The sequence below is a fragment of the Dermochelys coriacea genome, chromosome 6 (genome assembly GCF_009764565.3).
Source record: "Dermochelys coriacea isolate rDerCor1 chromosome 6, rDerCor1.pri.v4, whole genome shotgun sequence".
NCBI classification, from domain to species: Eukaryota; Metazoa; Chordata; order Testudines; family Dermochelyidae; genus Dermochelys; species Dermochelys coriacea.
The window spans coordinates 1294162-1322160 of record NC_050073.1 but is presented as its reverse complement, the minus strand read 5'-3'; the positions used below and the strand labels follow the sequence as shown (position 1 = coordinate 1322160).

The following is a 27999-nucleotide window of genomic DNA, read 5'->3' as shown; positions in this document are numbered from 1 at the left end:
CACAGGACCTCTCCCCTCCACGGGGCGCTGGCTCCAATCCAGCCCAGGACTGGCTGGCTCAGGGGGTAACTTGAAACTGCCAAACCCAGGCGTAGGTGGGGAAGGGAAACCACCACCAGTGGCTGCTTTTCTAGGTCGTTGCTATGTGTGACCATGGCCCAGGCTGATTCAGCTGGGCGATAGGAGCCCGTTGCTGGGGAACAGTTGGCTGGGAAACGGGGGTGGGGGGCACCTGGGAACAGAGCACTCACTGAGCCGAATCTGGAGCTCTGGGCTCTCACCTGATATCAGGTATCCCACCGCCTCCCGCAGCACACCTGCAGGTATGCAGCACTGTCACCCGGTGGTCGCTATAGGGAACGACATCCAATGGGGCCCTCAGCTATCCCAGCCCAAGTCCCGACCCATAGTGTGCTCCTGCCCCTCACTCCCGGCCCACAGCCCCCTGCTATCGGTGCCCTGGGACCCCCCAGCTCTGCCAGTGCCCCTCACTCCTGACCCACAGCCCCTGCTAGCAGAGCCCTGCCCCCCAACTCTGCCGGTGCCCCTCACTCCCGACCCACAGCCCCCTACCAGCCCAGCCCTGCCTCCCCCAGCTCCGCCAGTGCCCCTCACTCCCGACCCGCAGCCCCCTGCTAGCCCAGCCCTGCCCCCCAGCCCTGCCGGTGCCCCTCAGTCCCGACACACAACCCCCCGTTAGCCCAGCCCTGCCCCCCAGCCCTGCCGGTGCCCCTCAGTCCCGACCCGCAGCCTCCTGCTAGCCCAGCCCTGCCGGTGCCCCTCACTCCCGACCGGCAGCTCCCTGCCAGCCCATCTCTGTGGGTCTGCTGGCATTGTGCATATCTCCAAAGTTATGCAGGAATCCTGAGGCCTCCCATCTGCCTGGGGGGCAGGGCGGCAGGAGCTACCTGTTAATAGGCCCAAACCTCTGAGGACAGGGGTTGTAGGTCAGGAGTGAGGGGCACCAGCAGAGCTGGGGGGCCGGGTCGGGAGTGAGGGGGGCAGGGCTGGGCTAATGGGAGGCTGTGGGTTGGGACTGACGGGCAACGGCAGGGCTGGGGGCCAGGGCTGGGCTAACGGGGGGCTGCGGGTCGGGAATGAGGGGCACTGACAGGGCTGGGGGGTAGGGCTGGGCTAACGGGGGGCTGCGGGTCGGGACTGAGGGGCACAGGCAGAGCTGAGGGGCATGGCTGGGCTAACGGGGGGCTGCGGGTCGGGATTGGGGCACCGGCAGGGCTGGGGGGCAGGGCTGAGCTAACGGGGGGCTGCGGGTCAGGACTGAGGGGCACCGGCAGGGATGGGAGGCAGAGCTCGGCAAACGGGGGGCTGCGGGTCGGGAGTAAGGGGCACCGGCAGGGCTGGGGGGCAGGGCTGGGCTAACGGGGGGCTGTGCGTCAGGAGTGAGGGGCACCGGCAGGGCTGGGGGAGGCAGGGCTGGGCTAGCGGGGGGCTGTGGGTCGGGACTAAGGGGCACCGGCAGGGCTGAGGGGCAGGGCTGGGCTAACGGGGGGCTGTGAGTCGGGACTGGGGCACCAGCAGGGCTGGGGGGCAGGGCTGGGCTAACGGGAGGCTGCGGGTCGGGACTGAGGGGCACGAAGGGCTGGGGGGTAGGGATGGGCTAGAGGGGGGCTGTGGGTCGGGACTGGGGCACCGGCAGGGCTGGGGGGCAGGGCAGGGCTAGCGGGGGGCTGCGGGTCGGGACTGGGGCACCGGCAGGGCTGGGGGGCAGGGCTGGGCTAACGGGGGGCTGTGGGTCAGGAGTGAGGGGCACCAGCATGGCTGGGGGCGGGGCTGGGCTAACGGGGGGCTGTGGGTCGGGACTGAGGGGCACCGGCAGGGCTGGGGGGCAGGGCCCGGCTAACGGGGGGCTGTGGGTCGGGACTGAGGGGCACGAAGGGCTGGGGGGTAGGGATGGGCTAGAGGGGGGCTGTGGGTCGGGACTGGGGCACCGGCAGGGCTGGGGGGGCAGGGCAGGGCTAGCGGGGGGCTGCGGGTCGGGACTGGGGCACCGGCAGGGCTGGGGGGCAGGGCTGGGCTAACGGGGGGCTGTGGGTCAGGACTGAGGGGCACCGGCAGGGCTGGGGGCAGGGCTGGGCTAACCGGGGGCTGCGGGTCGGGACTGAGGGGCACCGGTGGGGCAGGGCTGGGCTAGCAGGGGGCTGCGGGTCGGTAGGGAGGGGTACCGGCAGGGATGGGGGGCAGGGCTGGGCTAACGGGGGGCTGTGGGTCAGGACTGAGGGGCACCGGCAGGGGTGGGGGGCAGGGCTGCGCTAGTGGGGGGCTGTGGGTCGGGACTGAGGGGCACCGGCAGGGCTGGGGGGCAAGGCTGGGCTAACGGGAGGCTGAGGGTCAGGACTGAGGGGCACCGGCAGGGCTGGGGGGCAGGGCTGGGCTAACGGGGGGCTGTGGGTCGGGACTGAGGGGCACCGGCAGGGCTGGGGGGCAGGGACGGGCTAACGGGGGGCTGCGGGTCGGGACTGAGGGGCACGAAGGGCTGGGGGGCAGGGATGGGCTAGGGGGGGCTGTGGGTCGGGACTGGGGCACCGGCAGGGCTGGGGGGCAGGGCAGGGCTAGTGGGGGGCTGCGGGTCAGTACTGGGGCATCGGCAGGGCTGGGGGGCAGGGCAGGGATATAGGGGGGCTGCGGGTCAGGACTGGGGCACCGGCAGGGCTGGGGGGCACGGCTGGGCTAGTGGGGGGCTGTGGGTCGGGACTGAGGGGCACCGGCAGGGCTGGGGGACAGGGCTGGGCTAGTGGGGGGCTGTGGGTCGGGACTGAGGGGCACCGGCAGGGCTGAGGGGCAGGGCTGGGCTAACGGGGGCCTGAGGGTCGGGACTGAGGGGCACCGGCAGGGCTGGTGGGCAGGGCTGGGCTAACGGGGGGCTGTGGGTCGGGACTGAGGGGCACCGGTAGGGCTGGGGGCAGGGTTGGGCTAACGAGGGGCTGTGGGTCGGGACTGAGGGGCACCGGCAGGGCTGGGGGGCAGGGCTGGGCTAATGGGGGGCTGTGGGTCGGGACTGAGGGGCACTGGCAGGGCTGGGCTAACGGGGGGCTGTGGGTCGGGACTGAGGGGCACGGGCAGGGCTGGGGGGCAGGGCTGGGATAACGGGGGGCTGTGGGTCGGGACTGAGGGGCACCGGCAGGGCTGGGGGGCAGGGCTGGGCTAACGGGGGGCTGTGGGTCGGGACTGAGGGGCACCGGCAGGGCTGGGGGGCAGGGATGGGCTAACGGGGGGCTGTGGGTCGGGACTGAGGGGCACCGGCAGGGCTGGGGGGCAGGGATGGGCTAACGGCGGGTTGTGGGTCGGGACTGAGGGGCACCGGCAGGGCTGGGGGGCAGGGCTGGGCTAACGGGGGGCTGTGGGTCGGGACTGAGGGGCACCGGCAGGGCTAGGGGGCATGGCTGGGCTAACGGGGGGCTGTGGGTCGGGACTGAGGGGCACCGGCAGGGCTGGGGGGCAGGGCCGGACTAACGGGGGGCTGTGGGTCGGGACTGAGGGGCACCGGCAGGGCTGGGGGGCAGGGCCGGGCTAACGGGGGGCTGTGGGTCGGGACTGAGGCGCACGAAAGGCTGAGGGGCAGGGATGGGCTAGCAGGGGGCTGTGGGTCGGGACTGGGGCACCGGCAGGGCTGGGGGGCAGGGCAGGGCCAGCGGGGGGCTGAGGGTCGGGACTGACGGGCACCGGCAGGGCTGAGGGGCAGGGCTGGGCTAACGGGGGGCTGAGGGTCGGGACTGAGGGGTACCGGCAGGACTGGGGGGCAGGGCTGGGCTAACGGGGGGCTGTGGGTCGGGACTGAGGGGCAGGGCTGGGGGGGCAGGGCTGGGCTAACGGGGGGCTGTGGGTCCGGACTGAGGGGCACCGGCAGGGCTGGGGGGGCAGGGCTGGGCTAACGGGGGGCTGTGGGTCGGGACTGAGGGGCACCGGCAGGGCTGGGGGGCAGGGCTGGGCTAACGGGGGGCTGTGGGTCGGGACTGAGGGGCACCGGCAGGGCTGGGGGGCAGGGCTGGGCTAACGGGGGGCTGTGGGTCGGGACTGAGGGGCACCGGCAGGGCTGGGGGCAGGCTGGGCTAACGGGGGGCTGTGGGTCGGGACTGAGGGGCACCGGCAGGGCTGGGGGGCAGGGCTGGGCTAACGGGGGGCTCTGGGTCGGGACTGAGGGGCACCGGCAGGGCTGGGGGGCAGGGCTGGGCTAACGGGGGGCTGTGGGTCGGGACTGAGGGGCACCGGCAGGGCTGGGGGGCAGGGCTGGGCTAACGGGGGCTGTGGGTCGGGACTGAGGGGCACCGGCAGGGCTGGGGGGCAGGGCTGGGCTAACGGGGGGCTCTGGGTCGGGACTGAGGGGCACCGGCAGGGCTGGGGGGCAGGGCTGGGCTAACGGGGGGCTCTGGGTCGGGACTGAGGGGCACCGGCAGGGCTGGGGGGCAGGGCTGGGCTAACGGGGGGCTCTGGGTCGGGACTGAGGGGCACCGGCAGGGCTGGGGGCAGGGCTGGGCTAACGGGGGGCTCTGGGTCGGGACTGAGGGCACCGGCAGGGCTGGGGGGCAGGGCTGGGCTAACGGGGGGGCTGTGGGTCGGGACTTGAGGGGCACCGGCAGGGCTGGGGGGCAGGGCTGGGATAACGGGGGGGCTGTGGGTCGGGACTGAGGGGCACCGGCAGGGCTGGGGGCAGGGCTGGGCTAACGGGGGGCTGTGGGTCGGGACTGAGGGGCACCGGCAGGGCTGGGGGGCAGGGCTGGGATAACGGGGGGCTGTGGGTCGGGACTGAGGGGCACCGGCAGGGCTGGGGGGCAGGGCTGGGATAACGGGGGGCTGTGGGTCGGGACTGAGGGGCACCGGCAGGGCTGGGGGGCAGGGCTGGGATAACGGGGGCTGTGGGTCGGGACTGAGGGGCAGCGGCAGGGCTGGGGGGCAGGGCTGGGATAACGGGGGGCTGTGGGTCGGGACTGAGGGGCAGCGGCAGGGCTGGGGGGCAGGGCTGGGATAACGGGGGCTGTGGGTCGGGACTGAGGGGCACCGGCAGGGCTGGGGGGCAGGGCTGGGATAACGGGGGGCTGTGGGTCGGGACTGAGGGGCACCGGCAGGGCTGGGGGGCAGGGCTGGGCTAACGGGGGGCTGTGGGTCGGGACTGAGGGGCACCGGCAGGGCTGGGGGGCAGGGCTGGGCTAACGGGGGGCTGTGGGTCGGGACTGAGGGGCACCGGCAGGGCTGGGGGGCAGGGCTGGGCTAACGGGGGGCTGTGGGTCGGGACTGAGGGGCACCGGCAGGGCTGGGGGGCAGGGCTGGGCTAACGGGGGGCTGTGGGTCGGGACTGAGGGGCACGAAGGGCTGGGGGGCAGGGATGGGCTAGCGGGGGGCTGTGGGTCGGGACTGGGGGCACCGGCAGGGCTGGGGGGCAGGGCTGGGCTCGGGGGGCTGGGGTCGTACTGGGGCACGGCAGGGCTGGGGGGCAGGGCAGGGCTAACGGGGGGCTGCGGGTCGGGACTGGGGCACCGGCAGGGCTGGGGGGCAGGCTGGGCTAGGGGGGCTGGGTCGGGACTGAGGGGCACCGGCAGGGCTGGGGGCAGGGCTGGGCTAGGGGGGCTGTGGGTCGGGACTGAGGGGCACCGGCAGGGCTGGGGGCAGGGCTGGGCTAACGGGGGCTGGGTCGGGACTGAGGGGCACCGGCAGGGCTGGTGGGCAGGGCTGGGCTAACGGGGGGCTGTGGGTCGGGACTGAGGGGCACCGGTAGGGCTGGGGGCAGGGTTGGGCTAACGAGGGGCTGTGGGTCGGGGATGAGGGGCACCGGCAGGGCTGGGGGGCCGGGCTGGGCTAATGGGGGGCTGTGGGTCGGGACTGAGGGGCACTGGCAGGGCTGGGGCTAAGGGGGGCTGTGGGTCGGGACTGAGGGGCACGGGCAGGGCTGGGGGGCAGGGCTGGGATAAAGGGGGGCTGTGGGTCGGGACTGAGGGGCACCGGCAGGGCTGGGGGGCAGGGCTGGGCTAAAGGGGGGCTGTGGGTCGGGACTGAGGGGGCACCGGCAGGGCTGGGGGGCAGGGATGGGCTAACGGGGGCTGTGGGTCGGGACTGAGGGGCACCGGCAGGGCTGGGGGGCAGGGATGGGCTAACGGCGGGTGTGGGTCGGGACTGAGGGGCACCGGCAGGGCTGGGGGGCAGGGCTGGGCTAACGGGGGGCTGTGGGTCGGGACTGAGGGGCACCGGCAGGGCTAGGGGGCATGGCTGGGCTAACGGGGGGCTGTGGGTCGGGACTGAGGGGCACCGGCAGGGCTGGGGGGCAGGGCCGGGCTAACGGGGGGCTGTGGGTCGGGACTGAGGGGCACCGGCAGGGCTGGGGGGCAGGGCGGGCTAACGGGGGGCTGTGGGTCGGGACTGACCGGCACGAAGGCTGAGGGGCAGGGATGGGCTAACGGGGGCTGTGGGTCGGGACTGGGGCACCGGCAGGGCTGGGGGGCAGGGCTGGGCTAGCGGGGGCTGTGGGTCGGGGACTGAGGGGCACCGGCAGGGCTGGGGGGCAGGGCTGGGCTAACGGGGGGCTGAGGGTCGGGACTGAGGGGCACGGCAGGGCTGGGGGGCAGGGCTGGGCTAACGGGGGCTGTGGGTCGGGACTGAGGGGCAGGGCTGGGGGGCAGGGCTGGGCTAACGGGGGGCTGTGGGTCGGGACTGAGGGGCACCGGCAGGGCTGGGGGGCAGGGCTGGCTAACGGGGGCTGTGGGTCGGGACTGAGGGGCACCGGCAGGGCTGGGGGGCAGGGCTGGCTAACGGGGGGCTCTGGTTCGGGACTGAGGGGCACCGGGGGGGGGGGGGGGGGGGGCAGGGCTGGGCTAACGGGGGGCTGTGGGTCGGGACTGAGGGGCACCGGCAGGGCTGGGGGGCAGGCTGGGGCTAACGGGGGGCTGTGGGTCGGGACTGAGGGGCACCGGCAGGGCTGGGGGGCAGGGCTGGGCTAACGGGGGGCTATGGGTCGGGACTGAGGGGCACCGGCAGGGCTGGGGGGCAGGGCTGGGCTAACGCTGTGGGTCGGGACTGAGGGGCACCGGCAGGGATGGGGGCAGGGCTGGGCTAACGGGGGGCTGTGGGTCGGGACTGGGGCACCGGCAGGGCTGGGGGGCAGGGCTGGGCTAACGGGGGGATCTGGGTCGGGACTGAGGGGCAACGGCAGGGCTGGGGGGCAGGGCTGGGCTAACGGGGGGGCTTGGGTCGGGGACTGAGGGGCACCGGCAGGGCTGGGGGGCAGGGTGGGCTAACGGGGGGCTCTGGGTCGGACTGAGGGGCACCGGCAGGGCTGGGGGGCAGGGCTGGCTAAAGGGGGGCTCTGGGTCGGGACTGAGGGGCACCGCAGGGCTGGGGGGCAGGGCTGGGCTAACGGGGGGCTGTGGGTCGGGACTGAGGGGCACCGGCAGGGCTGGGGGCAGGGCTGGGGCTAACGGGGGCTGTGGGGCGGGACTGAGGGGCACCGGCAGGGTGGGGGCAGGTGGGATAACGGGGGCTGTGGGTCGGGACTGAGGGGCACCGGCAGGGCTGGGGGGCAGGGCTGGGAAACGGGGGGCTGTGGGTCGGGACTGAGGGGCACCGGCAGGGCTGGGGGGCAGGGCTGGGATAACGGGGGGCTGTGGGTCGGGACTGAGGGGCAACGGCAGGGCTGGGGGGCAGGGCTGGGATAACGGGGGGGCTGTGGGTCGGGACTGAGGGGCAGCGGCAGGGCTGGGGGGCAGGGCGGGAACGGGGGGCTGTGGGTCGGGACTGAGGGGCAGCGGCAGGGCTGGGGGCAGGGCTGGGATAACGGGGGGCTGTGGGTCGGGACTGAGGGGCACCGGCAGGGCTGGGGGGCAGGGCTGGGCTAACGGGGGTGTGGGTCGGGACTGAGGGGCACCGGCAGGGCTGGGGGGCAGGGCTGGGCTAACGGGGGGCTGGGGGTCGGGACTGAGGGGCACCGGCAGGGCTGGGGGCAGGGCTGGGCTAACGGGGGCGTGGGTCGGGACTGAGGGGCACCGGCAGGGCTGGGGGCAGGGCTGGGCTAACGGGGGCTGTGGGTCGGGACTGAGGGGCACGGCAGGGCTGGGGGGCAGGCTGGGCTAACGGGGGCTGTGGTCGGGGACTGAGGGGCACCGGCAGGGCTGGGGGCAGGGCTGGGCTAACGGGGGGCTGTGGGTCGGGACTGAGGGGCACCGGCAGGGCGGGGGGGCAGGGCTGGGCTAACGGGGGGCTGTGGGTCGGGACTGAGGGGCACCGGCAGGGCTGGGGGGCAGGGCTGGGCTAACGGGGGGCTCTGGGTCGGGACTGAGGGGCACCGGCAGGGCTGGGGGGCAGGGCTGGGCTAACGGGGGGCTCTGGGTCGGGACTGAGGGGCACCGGCAGGGCTGGGGGGCAGGGCTGGGCTAACGGGGGGCTCTGGGTCGGGACTGAGGGGCACCGGCAGGCAGGGGGGCAGGGCTGGGCTAACGGGGGGCTCTGGGTCGGGACTGAGGGGCACCGGCAGGGCTGGGGGGCAGGGCTGGGCTAACGGGGGGCTGTGGGTCGGGACTGAGGGGCACCGGCAGGGCTGGGGGCAGGGCTGGGCTAACGGGGGGCTGTGGGTCGGGACTGAGGGGCACCGGCAGGGCTGGGGGGCAGGGCTGGGCTAACGGGGGCTGTGGGTCGGGACTGAGGGGCACCGGCAGGGCTGGGGGGCAGGGCTGGGATAACGGGGGGCTGTGGGTCGGGACCTGAGGGGCACCGGCAGGGCTGGGGGGCAGGGCTGGGCTAACGGGGGCTCTGGGTCGGGACTGAGGGGCACCGGCAGGGCTGGGGGGCAGGGCTGGGCTAACGGGGGCTGTGGGTCGGGACTGAGGGGCAGCCGGCAGGGCTGGGGGGCAGGGCTGGGATAACGGGGGGCTGTGGGTCGGGACTGAGGGGCAGCGGCAGGGCTGGGGGGCAGGGCTGGGATAACGGGGGGCTGTGGGTCGGGACTGAGGGGCACCGGCAGGGCTGGGGGGCAGGGCTGGGATAACGGGGGGCTGTGGGTCGGGACTGAGGGGCACGGCAGGGCTGGGGGGACAGGGCTGGGCTAACGGGGGGCTGTGGGTCGGGACTGAGGGGCACCGGCAGGGCTGGGGGGCAGGGCTGGGCTAACGGGGGGCTGTGGGTCGGGACTGAGGGGCACCGGCAGGGCTGGGGGGCAGGGCTGGGCTAACGGGGGGCTCTGGGTCGGGACTGAGGGGCACCGGCAGGGCTGGGGGGCAGGGCTGGGCTAACGGGGGGCTCTGGGTCGGGACTGAGGGGCACCGGCAGGGCTGGGGGGCAGGGCTGGGCTAACGGGGGGCTGTGGGTCGGGACTGAGGGGCACCGGCAGGGCTGGGGGCAGGGCTGGGCTAACGGGGGGCTGTGGGTCGGGGACTGAGGGGCACCGGCAGGGCTGGGGGCAGGGCTGGGCTAACGGGGGGCTGTGGGTCGGACTGAGGGGCACCGGCAGGGCTGGGGGCAGGGGCTGGGCTAACGGGGGGCTGTGGGTCGGGACTGAGGGGCACCGGCAGGGCTGGGGGGCAGGGCTGGGCTAACGGGGGGCTCTGGGTCGGGACTGAGGGGCACCGGCAGGGCTGGGGGGCAGGGCTGGGCTAACGGGGGGCTCTGGGTCGGGACTGAGGGGCACCGGCAGGGCTGGGGGGCAGGGCTGGGCTAAGGGGGGCTCTGGGTCGGGACTGAGGGGCACCGGCAGGGCTGGGGGGCAGGGCTGGGCTAACGGGGGGGCTGTGGGTCGGGACTGAGGGGCACCGGCAGGGCTGGGGGGCAGGGCTGGGCTAACGGGGGGGTGGGTCGGGACTGAGGGGCACCGGCAGGGCTGGGGGGCAGGGGGGCTAACGGGGGGCGGTGGGTCGGGACTGAGGGGCACCGGCAGGGCTGGGGGGCAGGGCTGGGCTAACGGGGGCTTGGGTCGGGACTGAGGGGCACCGGCAGGGCTGGGGGGCAGGGCTGGGCTAACGGGGGGCTGTGGGTCGGGACTGAGGGGCACCGGCAGGGCTGGGGGGCAGGGCTGGGCTAACGGGGGGCTGTGGGTCGGGACTGAGGGGCACCGGCAGGGCTGGGGGGCAGGGCTGGGCTAACGGGGGGCTGGGTCGGGACGGGGGGGCACCGGCAGGGGGGGGGCAGGGCTGGGCTAACGGGGGGCTGTGGGTCGGGACTGAGGGGCACCGGCGGGCTGGTGGGCAGGTGCTGGGCTAACGGGGGGCTGTGGGTCGGGACTGAGGGGCACCGGCAGGGCTGGGGGGGCAGGGCTGGGCTAACGGGGGGCTGTGGGTCGGGACTGAGGGGGACCGGCAGGGCTGGGGGGCAGGGGCTGGCTAACGGGGGGCTGTGGGTCGGGACTGAGGGGCACCGGCAGGGCTGGGGGGCAGGGCTGGGCTAACGGGGGGCTGTGGGTCGGGACTGAGGGGCACCGGCAGGGCTGGGGGGCAGGGCTGGGCTAACGGGGGGCTCTGGGTCGGGACTGAGGGGCACCGGCAGGGCTGGGGGCAGGGCTGGGCTAACGGGGGGCTCTGGGTCGGGACTGAGGGGGCACCGGCAGGGCTGGGGGGCAGGGCTGGCTAACGGGGGGCTGCTGGGTCGGGACTGAGGGGCACCGGCAGGGCTGGGGGGCCAGGGCTGGGCTAACGGGGGGCTCTGGGGTCGGGACTGAGGGGCACCGGCAGGGCTGGGGGGCAGGGCTGGGCTAACGGGGGGCTCTGGGTCGGGACTGAGGGGCACCGGCAGGGCTGGGGGGCAGGGCTGGGCTAACGGGGGGCTCTGGGTCGGGACTGAGGGGCACGGCAGGGCTGGGGGGCAGGGCTGGGCTAACGGGGGGCTGTGGGTCGGGACTGAGGGGCACCGGCAGGGCTGGGGGGCAGGGCTGGGCTAACGGGGGGCTCTGGGTCGGGACTGAGGGGCACCGGCAGGGCTGGGGGCAGGGCTGGGCTAACGGGGGGCTCTGGGTCGGGACTGAGGGGCACGGCAGGGCTGGGGGGCAGGGCTGGGCTAACGGGGGGCTCTGGGTCGGGACTGAGGGGCACCGGCAGGGCTGGGGGCAGGGCTGGGCTAACGGGGGGCTGGGGTCGGGACTGAGGGGCACGGCAGGGCTGGGGGGCAGGGCTGGGATAACGGGGGGGTGGGTCGGGACTGAGGGGCACGGCAGGGCGGGGGGCAGGGCTGGGCTAACGGGGGGTGGGTCGGGACTGAGGGGCACCGGCAGGGCTGGGGGGCAGGGCTGGGCTAACGGGGGGCTCTGGGTCGGGACGGAGGGGCACCGGCAGGGCTGGGGGCAGGGCGGGGCTAACGGGGGGCTCTGGGTCGGGACTGAGGGGCACCGGCAGGGCTGGGGGGCAGGGCTGGGCTAGCGGGGGCCTCGTGGGTCGGGGACTGAGGGGCACCGGCAGGGCTGGGGGGCAGGGCTGGGCTAACGGGGGCTGTGGGTCGGGACTGAGGGGCACCGGCAGGGCTGGGGGGCAGGGCTGGGCTAACGGGGGGCTGTGGGTCGGGACTGAGGGGCACCGGCAGGGCTGGGGGGCAGGGCTGGGCTAACGGGGGGCTGTGGGTCGGGACTGAGGGCACCGGCAGGGCTGGGGGGCAGGGCTGGGCTAACGGGGGCTCTGGGTCGGGACTGAGGGGCACGGCAGGGTGGGGGGCAGGGCTGGGCTAACGGGGGGCTGTGGGCGGGACTGAGGGGCACACGGCAGGGCTGGGGGGGGGGCCAGTGCTTGGGCTAACCGGGGGGGGCTGTGGGTCGGGACTGAGGGGGCACCGGGCAGGGCTGGGGGGCAGGGCTGGGCTAACGGGGGGCTCTGGGTCGGGACTGAGGGGCACCGGCAGGCTGGGGGGCAGGGCTGGGCTAACGGGGGGGCTCTGGGTCGGGACTGAGGGGCACCGGCAGGGTGGGGGCAGGGGGGCTAACGGGGGGCTCGTGGGTCGGGACCTGGGGCACCGGCAGGGCTGGGGGGCAGGGCTGGGCATAACGGGGGCTGTGGGGTCGGGACTGAGGGGCACCGGCAGGGCTGGGGGCAGGGCTGGGTAACGGGGGGCTCGGGGTCGGGACTGAGGGGCACCGGCAGGGCTGGGGGGCAGGGCTGGGCTAACGGGGGGCTCTGGGTCGGGACTGAGGGGCACGGCAGGGCTGGGGGGCAGGGCTGGGATAACGGGGGGGCTGTGGGTCGGGACTGAGGGGCAAGCGGCAGGGCTGGGGGGCAGGGCTGGGATAACGGGGGGCCTGTGGGTCGGGACTGAGGGGCACCGGCAGGGCTGGGGGGCAGGGCTGGGATAACGGGGGGCTGTGGGTCGGGACTGAGGGGCACCGGCAGGGCTGGGGGCAGGGCTGGGGAACGGGGGGCTGTGGGTCGGGACTGAGGGGCACCGGCAGGGCTGGGGGGCAGGGCTGGGCTAACGGGGGGCTGTGGGTCGGGACAGAGGGGCACCGGCAGGGCTGGGGGGCAGGGCTGGGCTAACGGGGGGCTGTGGGTCGGGACTGAGGGGCACCGGCAGGGCTGGGGGGCAGGGCTGGGCTAACGGGGGGCTCTGGGTCGGGACTGAGGGGCACCGGCAGGGCTGGGGGGCAGGGCTGGGCTAACGGGGGGCTGTGGGTCGGGACTGAGGGGCACCGGCAGGGCTGGGGGGCAGGGCTGGGCTAACGGGGGGCTGTGGGTCGGGACTGAGGGGCACCGGCGGGGGGGGCAGGGCTGGGCTAACGGGGGGGGCTGGGTCGGGACTGAGGGGCACCGGCAGGGCTGGGGGGCAGGGCTGGGCTAACGGGGGGCTGTGGGTCGGGACTGAGGGGCACCGGCAGGGCTGGGGGGCAGGGCTGGGCTAACGGGGGGCTGTGGGTCGGGACTGAGGGGCACCGGCAGGGCTGGGGGGCAGGGCTGGGCTAACGGGGGGCTCTGGGTCGGGACTGAGGGGCACCGGCAGGGCTGGGGGGCAGGGCTGGGCTAACGGGGGGCTGTGGGTCGGGACTGAGGGGCACCGGCAGGGCTGGGGGGCAGGGCTGGGATAACGGGGGGCTGTGGGTCGGGACTGAGGGGCACCGGCAGGGCTGGGGGGCAGGGCTGGGCTAACGGGGGGCTCTGGGTCGGGACTGAGGGGCACCGGCAGGGCTGGGGGGCAGGGCTGGGCTAACGGGGGGCTCTGGGTCGGGACTGAGGGGCACCGGCAGGGCTGGGGGGCAGGGCTGGGATAACGGGGGGCTGTGGGTCGGGACTGAGGGGCACCGGCAGGGCTGGGGGGCAGGGCTGGGCTAACGGGGGGCTGGGGTCGGGACTGAGAGGGGGGCAGGGCTGGCTAAGGGGCTGGGGACGGGCACGGAGGCTGGGGGGCAGGGCTGGGCTAACGGGGGGCTGTGGGTCGGGACTGAGGGCACCGGCAGGGCTGGGGGGCAGGGCTGGGCTAACGGGGGGCTGTGGGTCGGGACTGAGGGGCACCGGCAGGGCTGGGGGGCAGGGCTGGGCTAACGGGGGGCTGAGGGACTGAGGGGCACCGGCAGGGCTGGGGGGCAGGGCTGGGCTAACGGGGGGCTGTGGGTCGGGACTGAGGGGCACCGGCAGGGCTGGGGGGCAGGGCTGGGCTAACGGGGGGCTGTGGGTCGGGACTGAGGGGCACCGGCAGGGCTGGGGGGCAGGGCTGGGCTAACGGGAGGCTGTGGGTCGGGACTGAGGGGCACCGGCAGGGCTGGGGGGCAGGGCTGGGCTAACGGGGGGCTGTGGGTCGGGACTGAGGGGCACCGGCAGGGCTGGGGGCAGGGCTGGCTAACGGGGGCTGTGGTCGGGACTGAGGGGCACCGGCAGGGCTGGGGGGCAGGGCTGGGCTAACGGGGGGCTGTGGGTCGGGACTGAGGGGCACCGGCAGGGCTGGGGGGCAGGGCTGGGCTAACGGGGGGCTCTGGGTCGGGACTGAGGGGCACCGGCAGGGCTGGGGGCAGGGCTGGGCTAACGGGGGGCTCTGGGTCGGGACTGAGGGCACGGCAGGGGCTGGGGGGCAGGGCTGGGCTAACGGGGGCTGTGGGTCGGGACTGAGGGGCACCGGCAGGGCTGGGGGCAGGGCTGGCAACGGGGCTCTGGGGCGGGACTGAGGGGCACCGGCAGGGCTGGGGGCAGGGCTGGGCTAACGGGGGGCTCTGGGTCGGGACTGAGGGGCACCGGCAGGGCTGGGGGGGCAGGGCTGGGCTAACGGGGGGCTCTGGGTCGGGACTGAGGGGCACCGGCAGGGCTGGGGGGCAGGGCTGGGATAACGGGGGGCTGTGGGTCGGGACTGAGGGGCACCGGCAGGGCTGGGGGCAGGGCTGGGCTAACGGGGGGCTCTGGGTCGGGACTGAGGGGCACCGGCAGGGCTGGGGGGCAGGGCTGGGCTAACGGGGGGCTCTGGGTCGGGACTGAGGGGCACCGGCAGGGCTGGGGGGCAGGGCTGGGCTAACGGGGGGCTCTGGGTCGGGACTGAGGGGCACCGGCAGGGCTGGGGGGCAGGGCTGGGATAACGGGGGGCTGTGGGTCGGGACTGAGGGGCACCGGCAGGGCTGGGGGGCAGGGCTGGGCTAACGGGGGGCTGTGGGTCGGGACTGAGGGGCACCGGCAGGGCTGGGGGGCAGGGCTGGGCTAACGGGGGGCTCTGGGTCGGGACTGAGGGGCACCGGCAGGGCTGGGGGGCAGGGCTGGGATAACGGGGGGCTGTGGGTCGGGACTGAGGGGCACCGGCAGGGCTGGGGGGCAGGGCTGGGCTAAGGGGGGGCTGTGGGTCGGGACTGAGGGGCACCGGCAGGGCTGGGGGGCAGGGCTGGGCTAACGGGGGGCTGTGGGTCGGGACTGAGGGGCACCGGCAGGGCTGGGGGGCAGGGCTGGGCTAACGGGGGGCTGTGGGTCGGGACTGAGGGGCACCGGCAGGGCTGGGGGGCAGGGCTGGGCTAACGGGGGGCTGTGGGTCGGGACTGAGGGGCACCGGCAGGGCTGGGGGGCAGGGCTGGGCTAAGGGGGGGCTCTGGGTCGGGACTGAGGGGCACCGGCAGGGCTGGGGGGCAGGGCTGGGCTAACGGGGGGCTGTGGGTCGGGACTGAGGGGCACCGGCAGGGCTGGGGGGCAGGGCTGGGATAACGGGGGGCTGTGGGTCGGGACTGAGGGGCACCGGCAGGGCTGGGGGGCAGGGCTGGGATAACGGGGGGCTGTGGGTCGGGACTGAGGGGCACCGGCAGGGCTGGGGGGCAGGGCTGGGATAACGGGGGGCTGTGGGTCGGGACTGAGGGGCACCGGCAGGGCTGTGTTTTGTTCATTTGGTGTCTGGCGCCCTCTCCTGGCCATTCCCATGCAGTGCGCAGACTGGCTGGGCCGATAGGAGGGGTGGGGTACAGGCTCTGTGTGCCTGAGGGAGTCTCCTGGGCTGTTAGCAGTGCAGGGCCCTTGACACACAGCAGGGAGCAGACTCTCCCCCCCAAACACACACGTCCATCATCCCATCCCCCTCACAGCACAGGTCGCTGGGACTCAGAAATGCACGGGACGCCCCAACGCCGGGGTCCCCGCCTGACTCAAGAGCAGGGAGGGCGGCCAGTGAGGAGGGACCCCTGTATGCAGGGGATTAAATGATCCTACCCGCAGCCCCCTGCTAGCCCAGCCCTGGATTGCCCCGATCCCCAGCTCTATCGGTGCCCCACACTCCGAACTCGCAGCCCCTGCTAGCCCAGGCCTGCCCCCTCACCCCACATTGAATGTGGAAGGGTAACAGCACTGGCACCCCCTCCTGGCTGGTCCTGGCACGGCAGCTGCCTCCTGTCTAGCACCCCCTGCTGACAGCAACTCGGATGGTCTCTCATCCCCTCCCAGCCTAGCAGCCGTCATCCAGGAAGCTCCTACTACCCTCTCCCATCCCCTCCAGGGTTCAAACTCCTCTGCTCTCCTGCACCAGAGGAGGTGCACAGATAGCATCCTGACACCCCATTTCTCCCCCGCCCCCCCCCGGGACTCCTCTTTAACTACCTCTGGCCCACCCTGCAAGAGCCACCGGTGTCATGTTTGGCTGCTCCGGCCCACGTGAACCCTTCCACCGCTTGTGTGGGGCAGACACGCTGTGACATGGAGCAAAGGAGGGGGGGTTTCTGTGTGGGGAGCCAGTGGAACTACCTGTTACAAGATCATCCAAGATTCAGGGGGAACGGAAAAGAAGGATCCAAACTCTCCTGTATCCTGACATCCAAATAATAAAGGGTTGGAGGATACTGGGCCCATTGGTGTGAACAGGGCTGGGGGGGCAGGCACATGGGTCCCCCACAACACTGGATCGTACATTCTCAATCTCCCTCCTCTCCCCTACCCCAAGCTGGGAGGTGATATATTGTCCTTGGGATCCGCAAAGCAAGGGACAGCAGAGCCGGCCCCCTCTCCCTTCCCCCCCTGCGGTGGAAATTTGGCTGTGGATCCTGGACCCCGAAGGGGCAGTTATAGTGCCCGGCCTGGGGAGAGTACCGGGGAGACGCAGGGGGGAGGCGCATAGATCTAGCAGCCAACAGCGGTTGGCTGGCTCCTGTTTTGCTAAGGATGGGCTGGGAGCCAGGACTCCTGGGTTCTAGCCCAGCTCCTGGAGGGAAGTGGAATCTAGTGGGTTAGCGCAAGTGATTGTGGCTGTCTCTCTCTCACCCCCCCCCGCACCCCTCAATGTTTCTATCCACCCCCTCTGTGTATCTCCGCAGGGATTAGGATTAGCTGGTGCTGGGATTAGACCCAGGAGCAGGCCAGGAGTAGAGAAGCCAGCCCAGATTGCTAGCCCGCCAGGAGCGCCATGAGGCAGGACCCACACCCTGGCAGCAGAACAGCGTCCCCCACAACTGCAACAACACCCAAACCCTTCCTGCAGTCTAGCCTGGAACTCGGTGAGCCCTTCCGTCTCGCCTTCTCTTCCCATCCCAGAGACATCCAAGGCCTCTGGCAGGAGAATAAAGGGGCTCAGAGAAGTTCTCGTCATGCTTCCAGCCCCGATTCCTCCTCTGACTTGTCCCCCCGCCACCCCCAAGCAAACGGCCCAGCACGGCTTTGTCCCCCAAGGGCCAGTCACGGAGCCAGGAGATGGGGAAATTTACTGCACCAAGCCAAGAACCATCCAAAGTCAATATCACAAGGCTGGGTTCAGAGCTGGGGAGGGGCCGAAATCAGCAGGGAGATCTTAACCCGTTGCGGGGCTGAGGGTCGGGCGTGAGGGGCACTGGCAGAGCTGGGGGGGCAGGGCTGGGCTACCAGGGGCTGCGGTTTGGGAGTGAGGGGCACCGGCAGAGCTTGGGGGGAGCCCAGCCCTTGGCAGGACAGCCAGACAGGCAGGACGAGGGGCGGCCAGGACTCTGTTGCCAGACAGGGCGCGGTGGCGGAGCCACTGGCCAAGGGACACTTCCTTCTCCCTTCAGCATATTGGGCCCCCCCGCAAAGGTTCCTGAATCCCAGATGGGCCTGATCCGGGAATCTGAGGGCCCAATCCATCCTTCCAGACAGAAGGGATGTGGGAACGGGATAGATCAGGATTCCTGGGTTCTCAGGGAGGGGAATGGGGTCTGGTGGGTTAGTGCGGGAGGGCTGCGAGCCAGGACTCCTGGGTTCTCTCCAGCTGCCACTCCCCGTATCCTCACAGTGTAAAATACTGCAGGGCAGTGTTTAAAAGGAAGGCCTGTGAATTATGGGGCAGGGGGTCACCTTGGGTCACCCCCCCTTGGGCTCCCCCCTCACAGACAGCCGGAGAGGCTGATGGGAAAGGCAAATAGTGGCTGGGTGGGGAGAATTTGGCAGGGGGCTGTGATGTCTGGGGCAGGGGTTCAGTTGGGGGATAGGAAGGAGGGGGTCAGGGGGCAGACAGCAGGAATGTGTCAGGAGAAGGAAGGAAAAAGAGAGCAGTGTGATAAAAGGGTGGGGGCAGGGCTGGGAGTCAGGACTCCTGGGTTCTCTCCCCAGCTCTGGGATGGGACTGCGGTCTAGTGGGTTAGAGCAGTGGGGGCTGGGAGCCAGGACTCCTGGGTCCCTCAGTCTCAGTCTCTTCCCCTCATCCCCAGCTCCCAGGGTCAGGGAAGTGCTCCAGAGTCAGTTTCCAGCCTTTGTATGCTGGGGACAAAAGGGGGAGACGTGTCCCCTGATGGCAGGACAGTGCCCCTGGGCTCTGCCGTGCCGGGTGAGGAGAGTGGGGGACAGCAGGGCCTGGGGGAGTGGGGCATTCGTCCCCTCGCCCAGGGAGGGAGCCACTACTTTCTCAGTCCCGCCTTCCCCCGCCCCATGTGACATTCTCTGACAGAGCTGCGTTTGTCCTTCCTGCATCTGACCCCCATAGCACCACCCCCCCCCCCCGATCCCTCACCCCACAGAGGTAGGGAATGGATTGTGCACCCGAAATGTGCTGAGGCAGGGTGAGAGCCCCAAAGATCTACACAGCAGGCACCGTGCCACCAGGGGTCCCTGCCCCATATCCCAGCCTGGTGCTAGGGGGTGCCGTGCCCCCAGAAGTCCCTGTCCCATATCTCAGCCTGGTGCTAGGGGGCTCCATACTATACATAGTCCCTTCAGCAGGGGGCAGTGCAGCTCACATGCACATCAATTCTCTCCCTGCCCCTTCCATTTCCCCCCTTGACTTCCATCCTAACAGAGGTCCCCCATAGGGCAGGATCTGGGGGTCAGTCCCTCACCCCCCTGATACACGATCCCCCACACCTCCAGACTCCTCAGACACAACTGGGCCAGACTCATTGCTGAGCTGGCTGGACGGCTGTTTGCCGACCGCAGGGATCGGTGTTTTACCAGCCGGGCCAGGGACTCAGCGTTTACCTTGGACAGTGACAACAGACAGAACAAATTACCCTGCGGCTTTATGGCTTACTCAGCGGGGCGCGCACCGGTGTTAGCTTCCAGCACAGCAGCCAGCTGCCAGGGCACTGCTGAGAGGAAGCCCACAGCATGGGAGGCCCTTAAAAATTCTGTATAACAAGAGGCTGAGGCTAGCCCAGCCCTGAGCTCCTCTGCCAGCTTTGCTGGTGCCCCTCACTCCCAACTCGCAGCCCCCTGCTAACCCAGCCCTGGTCTCCCCTGCAGCTTTGCCGGTACCCCTCACTCCCGACTCGCAGCCCCCTGCTAACCCAGCCCTGGTCTCCCCTGCAGCTTTGCCGGTACCCCTCACTCCCGACTCGCAGCCCCCTGCTAACCCAGCCCTGGTCTCCCCTGCAGCTTTGCCGGTACCCCTCACTCCCGACTCGCAGCCCCCTGCTAACCCAGCCCTGCCCCCACAGCTCTGCCAGTGCCTCTCACTCCCGATCCGCAGCCCCCTGATAGCCCATCCTTGGGTCCCCCCCAGCTCTGCAGGTACCCCTCGCTCCCGACCCACGCTGCAGAGTCAGAAGTGAGACACAATTACATAATCATACACCTGGTTTTGACAAACTGCAGTGAACCAGGTTTGTGTGTCTATGCGGGGGTGTCCCTGCCACCTCCTGCTTGAGGGGTTGACCCCTACTCCGTGGGCGCACATAGCTGTGTTGTGTGACTGTTTGCAACTGTGTGCCTGCCTGTGGGATGTGAGTGTGTGTGTTAGTGTATCAGTGTATGGTGTGTGCACAATGTGGGGTGTATGCAGCAGTGTGTTTTGGGGTGTGTGTATCAGTGTGTGTCTGTGTTTGTGTGGGTGGATGGTGTGGGTGGATAAGTGTGAGTTTCTGTGGATCATTGTGTGTCTCCGGTTGTGTTTGCATGTATCAGTGTATATGTGTGGGTATCAATGTGTGTGTGGATGGGTGTCTATCAATGTGTGTATCAGTGTGTGTGTGGAACAGGGTGTGGGGGGCTAGCAGTGTGTGTGCCTATGGGGGTATATATGTGTGTGTGGATCAGGGTGCCTGTGTATGTATCAGCGGATCAGTGCGTGTTTCAAGGTGTGTCTGTATCAGTGTAACAGTGTGCACATCTGTATATGTGTGGATATCAGTTGTGTTTCATTGCGAGCATATCACTGATTGTGTGTGTGTGTCACTGCGAGCAACAGTGTGTGTCTATTGGTGTGCGGGTGTATTACACATTCCCTTGCTCCCTCCTTGCAGGGGCTCCCCCCTCCTGGCAGTGGGTCACTGGGGGTGGGGCCAGGGGTAGAACCGTTCCCTGGGGGGGTGGGGCCATGAGTATATAGGGGGCCCACGGCATGAGGGGGAGCTCACATCGCCATGGGGCTGGGGACCCTGCACACTGGGCTGCTGTTGCTGTGCCTGGCCAGGGGCAGCCTGCAGGGGGGTGAGCAGGGCAGGGGGCTAGGATTGGGGTTTGCGGGGCTGGGCTGGGACAGGATAGTGGTGGGGGCCAGGCTGCCTCATATGATTGCACTGCCCCTGTGGGGTGCTGTAGGTCCTGGGGGGGCAGAGGAGACACTTGGGGACAGCTCTGCTGCTTGTGGGGGTGTGTGGGGGGGGAGCTAGCCCCAGGCAGAGGGAAGAGAAACTGAGACGGGGATTCAATTAAGGGGTACATTAGATTGATTCCCCTCCCAGAGCCGGGATAGAACCCAGGAGTCCTGGATTGGTTCACAAAATCCCAGTTCAGGTGCCGCCAGCCACCCTTGTCCTCACCCACCCATGGGGCTGGGACCCAGGACTCCTGGGTTCTACCTGCTGCTTTGGAGTTGCCCCCAGCTGCCCCTTCCATGGGTCCCTGCCCCAAAGCGCCCCCGTCCTCAGTGCTCTCCTCTGCCAGAGACACCAACTCTCCACCCCATTCTTGCAGGGACCCTCAGCCCACAGTCCTCTCATATCTCCCAGGAACCCCAGTCCCTTGGTGTCCCCGATCACCCTGCCCCCCAGCGCTTCTCTAGGGATACCCCATCTCTGACCCCCCCCCCCGTACTCCCTCCCAGGAGTGAAACCGCAGGCAAATGGAGCCCTAGGGCGTCTCTACCTCCCATCGCTGATCCGGGGTAAGTGGCACCCCCAGCCGGGCACAGGGGGAGCTGTCCCTGAGTGGGCAGACTGGGCTGGGAGGGAGAGGGAGAGGGAAGGGGTATGTGCGAGGCTGGATGAAGGATGCAGAGGGGGGCTGGAGGAAAAGAGGCAGGGCTGCCCAGGAAGGGGTCCCTGGCTGGATGACTGGCTGAGCTGGACCCAGCATTCTCAGGGGAGGGGGGATGGTCTCCCAGCAGGAGAGCAGGGTTGGGGGGTTCAGGGGGCTGGCTCACTCCATGTGCTATATGGGTTACAGGCGTAGGGGGATTTCACCCTGGAGCCGGGCTGGGACCAGCCGGAGCCAAGGCAGGTAGGTGACACCCAGTCCCTATCCCAGACTCCACTTCCCTCCCAGAGCTAGGATAGATCCCAGGAGTCCTGGCTCCCAGCCCTGCCTGCTTTAACCCACCAACCCCCAATTCCCTCCCCGAGCAATGGATAGATCCCAGGAGTCCCGGCTCCCAGCCCTGCCTGCTTTAACCCACCAACCCCCAATCCCCTCCCCGAGTCGTGGATAGAATCCAGGAGTCCTGGCTCCTAGCCCCGCCTGCTCGGACCCACTAGATCCAACTCCCCTGTAGAGAACCGTGATGGTGCATTGCTGCATCTTCAACCCTAGTGTCTGCTCCTTCCTTCCAGGACCACACACAGGCTATGGACCCCAAGGACTGCAGCCGGGACCAGGTGATCCCTGGGGGTGTGTTGGGGAAGGGAATGAGAGGCTAGGGGCGGAAGTTGCTGGGTGGTTTGGGGGCTGCCCATGGTGCTCGTGACATCTGGTCTCAGCTCCTTCCCAAACTGTGCTGGCCGGGAGCAGCTCTTGGGTGGTGGGATTCCAGAAGACGTGTTCTCCAGCCATGAGATCCCACACCCCAGATCCGTCCCGCCCAGGGCAGAGACCTGGCCAGCTCTGTCTGAGAAGGACTGTTCCCCTGGCAGAGATGGAGCCCATCTTGTCCACTGCGCCTCCCAGCTAATCCCTTTCCTCTCTGTTCCCAGCAGGAGCTCAGAACGGGTTTGGAGTGGCACCAGGTGTACGGGTGAAGCCGGGCAAAGCAGGTAAGTGGGGATCAGCTGCCCCACTGAGGGCAAAGGCTCCTTTCTCTGCCCACCGTGGCAGGGTGAATCCCTGACTCACCAACCATAGAAATACTGGAGTCCTCTCTGGGGAGTGTGGCGCTAAAGGAGAATCCCTGTTAGCTCGGAGCACTATAGGGCACCTGCCACACACACAGAGTCCCAACCCCTCCAGTAGTGGACAGCGCTGTGCACTCTCCTACAAACACATCTGGCTCAAACCTCTCTCTCCTTCTTTCTACACAGGCTATCGGGTCCCCGCTGGTTATGGTGCAGGTAGGAGCGCCCCCATCTGCCCATGCACTCCTCACTGCCCTGGAGTCCCAAACCTGAGTGACAAAGGGTGGGGGTTCTGGCGTGTGGGAGACCTCACGACTCTCTCCCACCAGCTGATCAGAATCCAAAGCATGGCGATTTGGCGCAGGCTGGACGCACAGGTCCCGGCTTTCCCCGCAGAGCTGGGGGAGACTGCTCCCTTGTGCGATCTCACGACTAGAGACATCCCAGGGCACTGCGGATGGGGGGAACTTCGTCCGCCCTCAGCCTGCCCCCATCTGGCTGTTGGCGAGGGGACATCCATAGTGAGCCTCGAGTATGGAAGGGAAAACTGAGGCACAGGGCTGGGGCTTGGCAAGGGATAGAACCCAGGAGTCCTGACATCCAGGACTGCTGAGCCCTGCGCATACACGAACAGCTGCGCAGGGCACCACACAGCAGCGACAGGGCTGAGTCAAGCCTCTGCCTCCCACATACCCCCCACCTGCCCTGCCCCATGCACCTCCTGCCCACTCCAGGCTACGGGCTGCCTCCGGGGCACGGCGTGCAGCGCCATCCTCCCGAGTGGCTCGGACACCCCCATGCCCACACACAGACCCGCCGGGACGTACTCTGCTCACAGCGCCCACCGCTCGGGAGTTTAAAGTACAACCACGCCTTGTTCAAAATAGCGCATGGTGCACTCCCCCCGGGCTGAGCCAGCTGGGGACTATAACTCCCAGGATGCTCTGAGGGACAGGGCCACGTGCTGCTGCTGTGGGATGGAGAGAGTGGGGCTGGATTCGGAGCCCGAGAGCTGGTCGGGAGAGCGCGGCGCGGGTACAACATCCATGTCCGCAGCCCAACCGCCAGCCACAAAAATGGGCCGTGGGTATCCATGGTGCTACCCCTCTGCTAAACTCACTAGACCCTACTCCTGTCCTGGAGCATGGGAGAGAACCCAGGAGTCCTGGCTCCCAGCGCCCCTGCTCCAACCCACCAGACCCCACTCCCCTCCCAGACCCAAGGATGGAACCCAGGAGCCCTGGCTCCCATTTGACCCCACTCCTCTCCCAGCATCCTCATAGATTCCCATTATCTGTTTTCCAGGATTAGGTGGTTATCCCCAGGGTGCAAAACAAAAGCCAGGTGAGTGTAAACGAAGAGGCTGTGGGTCAGGATTGAGGGACACCGGCAGAGCTCTGGGGGCAGGGCTGGGATAGCAGGCAGCTGTGGGTCAGGATTGAGAGCATCCCCTGTGCCCTGTGTGTCTATTTCAGGGTACTTCCATGCTGCACTGCCCCTGGGAGGTGAGTCAGACCCCACTGCCCCTTATATTCCCATACCCACTCTGCCCCTCCAACTGCCCCTGCTCAGGGAGGTCTGTGCCTGGCCCTCCACTACACCCCCCACACCCTGACCCCTCTGCTTTTCCTCCCCAATAGGCCTTGGGGTGGGTGGCAAAGCCCCCAAAGCAGGGAATCCCTCCCATGCACACCCATCAGTGCCCCATGCTGTGTCCTCTTCCCCATCCCCCGCCACCTGTTTCTTCACCTTCTCGCTGGAGATCCCACAGCTCACACCAATGTCACCTTGAGGAGAGCCCAGCTGGCCATGCCCCCTCCAGCTCCTTGGGGGGAGAATGGCTCACTGGGCTGGAGGGGGGACCCTGAAGGGGTTGAAAGCACTCCCCGCACAGGTCCCAAGCCCCTGCTAACCATCCCCCACCATTACTCTATCCCCGATTTCCCCCCTTCCCCACCGATGATCCCACCCCCCAGTGCCAGAGCCCACAGTGTGGAAGCCAGATTCTTCAGGATCTGGGTTGGTCTCATTCTGGGTTCTCCTCCTCACAGATTTTGGGGCAGGACCCAGAGCCGGCAGCTACCCCCCAGCTCAACAAGGTAAGGGGCATAAGCTAAGCACAGTGTCCCCTGCAGGGAGAGGCCGAGGCTGGAATAGGGAGGAGCTCCCCCCACAGCCAGCATCCTGCCCCACTCCCCACAGCACTCCCTGCTGGGAGAGGCCAGGACTGGAGCAGTGCACCCCAATTTGTGGCTGATCTGGATTCTCTTTGCTCTGTAGGATATCCCGGAGTAGGCGGTGGGTACCTAGTCAATGGAGCACAGCCTGGATACGGGAATGGTAAGGGGACCCCAAATTATACTTAATTCCCCCATATACCCAGTCTGAGCGGGTCTAATCTCCCATCTCTCTTCTAGGCTATGGTGGAGGAGGGAACAGTCACCCTGGGGCCGGACTCCAGTCAGGATATGGCAACGGTGTGTGCAATGACAGGAGGGATGGGAGTGAGGGGCACCAGCAGAGCTGGGGGGCAGGGCTGGGCTGGCAGGGGGCTGCGGGTCAGGAGTGAGGGGCACTGGCTGAGCTGGTGGGGTGGGGGACCCCACGGCTGGGCTAGCAGGGGGCTGCGGGTCAGGAGTGAGGGGCACCGGCAGAGCTGGTGGGGTGGGGGACCCCAGGGCTGGGCTAGCAGGGGCTGCGGGTCGGGAGTGAGGGGCACCGGCCAAGCTAACTGTCTTATTTTATCCCATCCCCAGGTGCCCAGGCCGTATTCCTAGGGCGTTTTGCTGGCCCTGGCACAGATCTCTCAGCTGCTAAATTTGGTGAGCCCTTCTGACCACAGGGCTCGGGGGGATAGGAAATGGGACACGGGGCCTTTTGCTCCAATCCAGCCCCAGTGTGGGGAACTGGCTGGCTCAAGGGGGACACAAAGGGGAATTATCCTGACACCCTGTCTATGTTGCAGGCCTGGGCCAGCTCCCATACAATGGGCAACCCCAACAGGCTATGCCCACCGGTCTGGGGGGAGACTACGGTGCTGGGAAATATGGTAGGTGTGGGTAGGGGCTCTGGGCTCATATGGGGGATGGAATTTGTCCAGAGGGTTGTTACAGAGGGGATTGTAGGGGGCAGTCACCCCCCAAGAGGTTTATTTGGGGCACAGGGGTCTGTGCTAGGCCGCCCAATATCTTAGCCCCCGCATCCTGCGCAGAGATGTGGAGCAGGGGGCCGGGATGCCCCCCACTAACCCTGCCTTGCCTAAAATAACCTTGACCCCCGCCCTGACAGGAGACCCCAGGCATTTCCCCTATGGCCTGTAGCACCCCGGGCTGGGTGCAGACAGGAAGCCGTGTGCATGCTGCAGCCCCACTGTGATATCTACTCCCGTCCCTGCCCCAAGTGGATGAGGGCCACACGAATGCCGGGGTCCCAGCGTCCCAGGAAAAGCTCCCTTGGGTCCCAGCCCACTCTCCTTCCCAGCCCTTGGTGGGATCTCCCTCTCCCCTGCTGATCTCCCACCACCACCACCATCACTGTGTTTCCTCCTCCAGGTGGCGCAGGGCAGCTGATGTACGGGGCACAACCAGCTGGGCCCAGTGCCCTGGATGGTAAGAAATGGAGAGGGGCTGCCCAGAGAGGTCCCCGCTCTCCTCCCACGTCTGGACGCACGGGTGCCCATCCCCGGGGGCTCAAAGCCCCTTCCCTGTGTTAATTTCCTCCTTCCACTGCTGCAGGCAACGGGAACGGACGGGGATATGCGAACGGAGGGGACCTGCAGGCTAACGGACTGGCTGCTGGTAAGATTCCCCGCCACATAGCATCTGCTCCTGGGACTGGAGTAGCAGGAGTTCCCCCCACAGCCAGCACTCCTGCCCCACTCCTCTCAGTGCCCCATGCTGACTCTTGTCTCTGTTGCAGGGAGATACGGGCCACTCACAGTAGGGCAAGCTCCTGGGGGCTATGGACTAACCCCAGCAGCATACGGTAGGAGTGTGTGGGGGCGAGATTTCACATTGTATCCTATTGTCTAGTGGTGCAACCAAAACTGCTCTTGCATGTGTGTCCTATGCCCTCTAGTGCTGTCCACAGAGAGTGATTCTCCTTTGGGTAGCAGAGACTGGGACGGCCTGTGACTGGTTCTCATCTGCTCTCATCCCCTTTTAGGAGGCAAGGAGGCCAAGTATGGCCTGAATGGCTTTCTGGGGAATGGATACAGAGGTAAGAAGTGGGGAAGGCATGTGTATCGGTGGGGTGTGAATCTCGGAGATGGAGGAGAGGTGTGAATCTTGGAGGGGGTTTTCTGGGGGGAAGGCATAGGCTAAAGGAGCCAAATTTCTGCAGTTTGGCTAAAGAAGTGGCTGCAAAAGTCACAGCAGTGTGAACATCAGGGGGGTTATTTTGGGAAAGGGGGGGGGTGCAGCATGTAAGATATATGATGATATGTCCCAGGCAGAATCCATGCCCTGTTCTCTAATGGAGGGAGGAGGCAGGGGCTATGGGAGGGAATGGCCGTCTATCACTGTGTGTGGCTGTCCCTTATAGATGCACCAGCCTCTACTCACCCTTGGAGATGTGCCACTCTCTTGAAGCTCTGACCCCATGCCTCTCTTTATTCCAGGTCGCTGCCTTCCTGGGAAGTGCTGAATGCCAGACCTTCACCTGGGGAACTCCATGCCACATGATGGCATGACACTGCCGCTTCTGGTGCTAAAAAAAACAAAGAATTTCTCCTGATATAAATGATCATCTCTTTCTCTTTCTTCCCCACTTTATTTTTAATGGCTAGAGATCTGTCTTTTTAAAGGAAAAACAAACGGTGACTGTCAATTTAACTTGGTTTTTCAAAAGTGAGGTTGTGACGTAGTCAGGGGTCACCAGAAAGCAAGTGTGAAAAATCAGGACAGGGATGGGGGTAATTGGCACCTATATAAGAAAAAGCCCCAAATATCGGGATTGTCCCTATAAAATCGGAACATCTGGTCACCCTACCCGACTTCCCTGCCTCTTTGGTCTTGGCCAGTGAGGTGAGAGGGATTTTAAGGTTAGGTCAGTACAGGAATGTGGGATGCACAGAGGGGAGTGACTGAGTTCTTAACTCCCCTTCACTGGATAGACAGTGAATATTTGTTTGTATCAGGAGAGTGGGGTGTGGGAGTGTTTGTAATAAAGATCCCGCACAAAGCTGAAGTCTCCAGATCTTTCTATGCTGTATACTGAGGGCAGTTCACACCTTTCCCAGCAATCGGCTCAGGCTCTTGGAAGACTCAGGCAGACGTTGGTTCTCCTCCAGTCGCGTTTTGAAGTTTTTCTTTGACATCATAGCAGCTAGAGTCTTCATTTAAAAAAAAAACAAATTAAAGCTGAGTCTCTGGGGAACAATGGGGGGGGGGGTGAGGGGGCTGTCCAGGCAACCATGGCTAGTTCTACCTACCCCAGACAAGGGGTATTTTCTCTGGGGTATTTAATATATGGGAGGAATCCTCCACCCCGAACGAAATGTGGGACCTTAGTTTTCAGCCCCCCCCCGCCACATGCAAACCACCTATGCAGCTTGTCTCCCCACTCTCCAGGCTGCTGGCTTGCCCAGTGACGGGGAGGAAACGGGGCGGGACTGGATATGGGACACCCTGGGGTCATGCTCTGGGGAGGTTCTGGATCTCCCCCCACCACCCAAGGGCGGGGGCGAGGGTCGTTATTGGGGCTGCCCCCGTACATGGGTGGGGCTGTTTGAGGCGGGGGAGGGGAACTGCTATCCCAGGAGGTGGGGGGGGCTGCCCCTGTGGAGGGCTGCGGGGGGCTTCCCGGGGGCGTGGTCCCCTGTGGGCGGTGGCTGGGGCTTGGGAGGCTGCGGGGTGGGGGTTGGATGGCAGAGGGGGCTGCCATGGTGGGGGGGGGGGCTGCGCCTGCGGGGGCGGGTGGCGAGGCAGGGGAAGGGTTGGCCACACTTTGGT

The 27999-nt window shown here is 68.5% G+C and overlaps 1 protein-coding gene across 7 annotated transcripts; it reads left to right on the top strand.

The window, feature by feature from the left end:
* Positions 1-2: 2 nt before the first annotated feature.
* Positions 3-27391, top strand: LOC119856769 (elastin-like). Of its 7 annotated transcripts, none has more exons than XM_038404762.2 (19): positions 3-323; positions 16658-16837; positions 20827-20886; positions 21168-21221; positions 21551-21595; positions 21911-21970; positions 22235-22264; positions 23354-23392; positions 23524-23553; positions 24100-24147; positions 24329-24388; positions 24466-24525; positions 24805-24870; positions 25014-25097; positions 25600-25656; positions 25783-25845; positions 25967-26032; positions 26213-26266; positions 26667-27391. In XM_038404762.2, exons 2-19 carry the CDS (start codon positions 16747-16749, stop codon positions 26690-26692), a joined length of 993 nt encoding a protein of 330 aa, XP_038260690.1. In that variant the 5' UTR covers positions 3-323; positions 16658-16746; the 3' UTR covers positions 26693-27391. The 7 variants fall into 7 exon arrangements, with proteins under 7 accessions (XP_038260690.1, XP_038260691.1, XP_038260692.1 ...); XM_038404763.2 differs by having other exon boundaries at positions 21914-21970; positions 26667-27390; XM_038404764.2 differs by lacking the exon at positions 20827-20886.
* Positions 27392-27999: the final 608 nt, after the last annotated feature.

Excerpts from the sequence above, each read along its gene's own strand:
- LOC119856769 (XM_038404762.2), top strand. The coding sequence starts at position 16,747 with ATGAGGCAGGACCCACACCCTGGCAGCAGAACAGCGTCCCCCACAACT. Across the intron at positions 23,393-23,523 it reads GGGTGCAAAACAAAAGCCAG|GGTACTTCCATGCTGCACTG; the intron begins GTGAGTGTAAAC and ends TGTCTATTTCAG. Across the intron at positions 25,846-25,966 it reads GGCTAACGGACTGGCTGCTG|GGAGATACGGGCCACTCACA; the intron begins GTAAGATTCCCC and ends TCTCTGTTGCAG.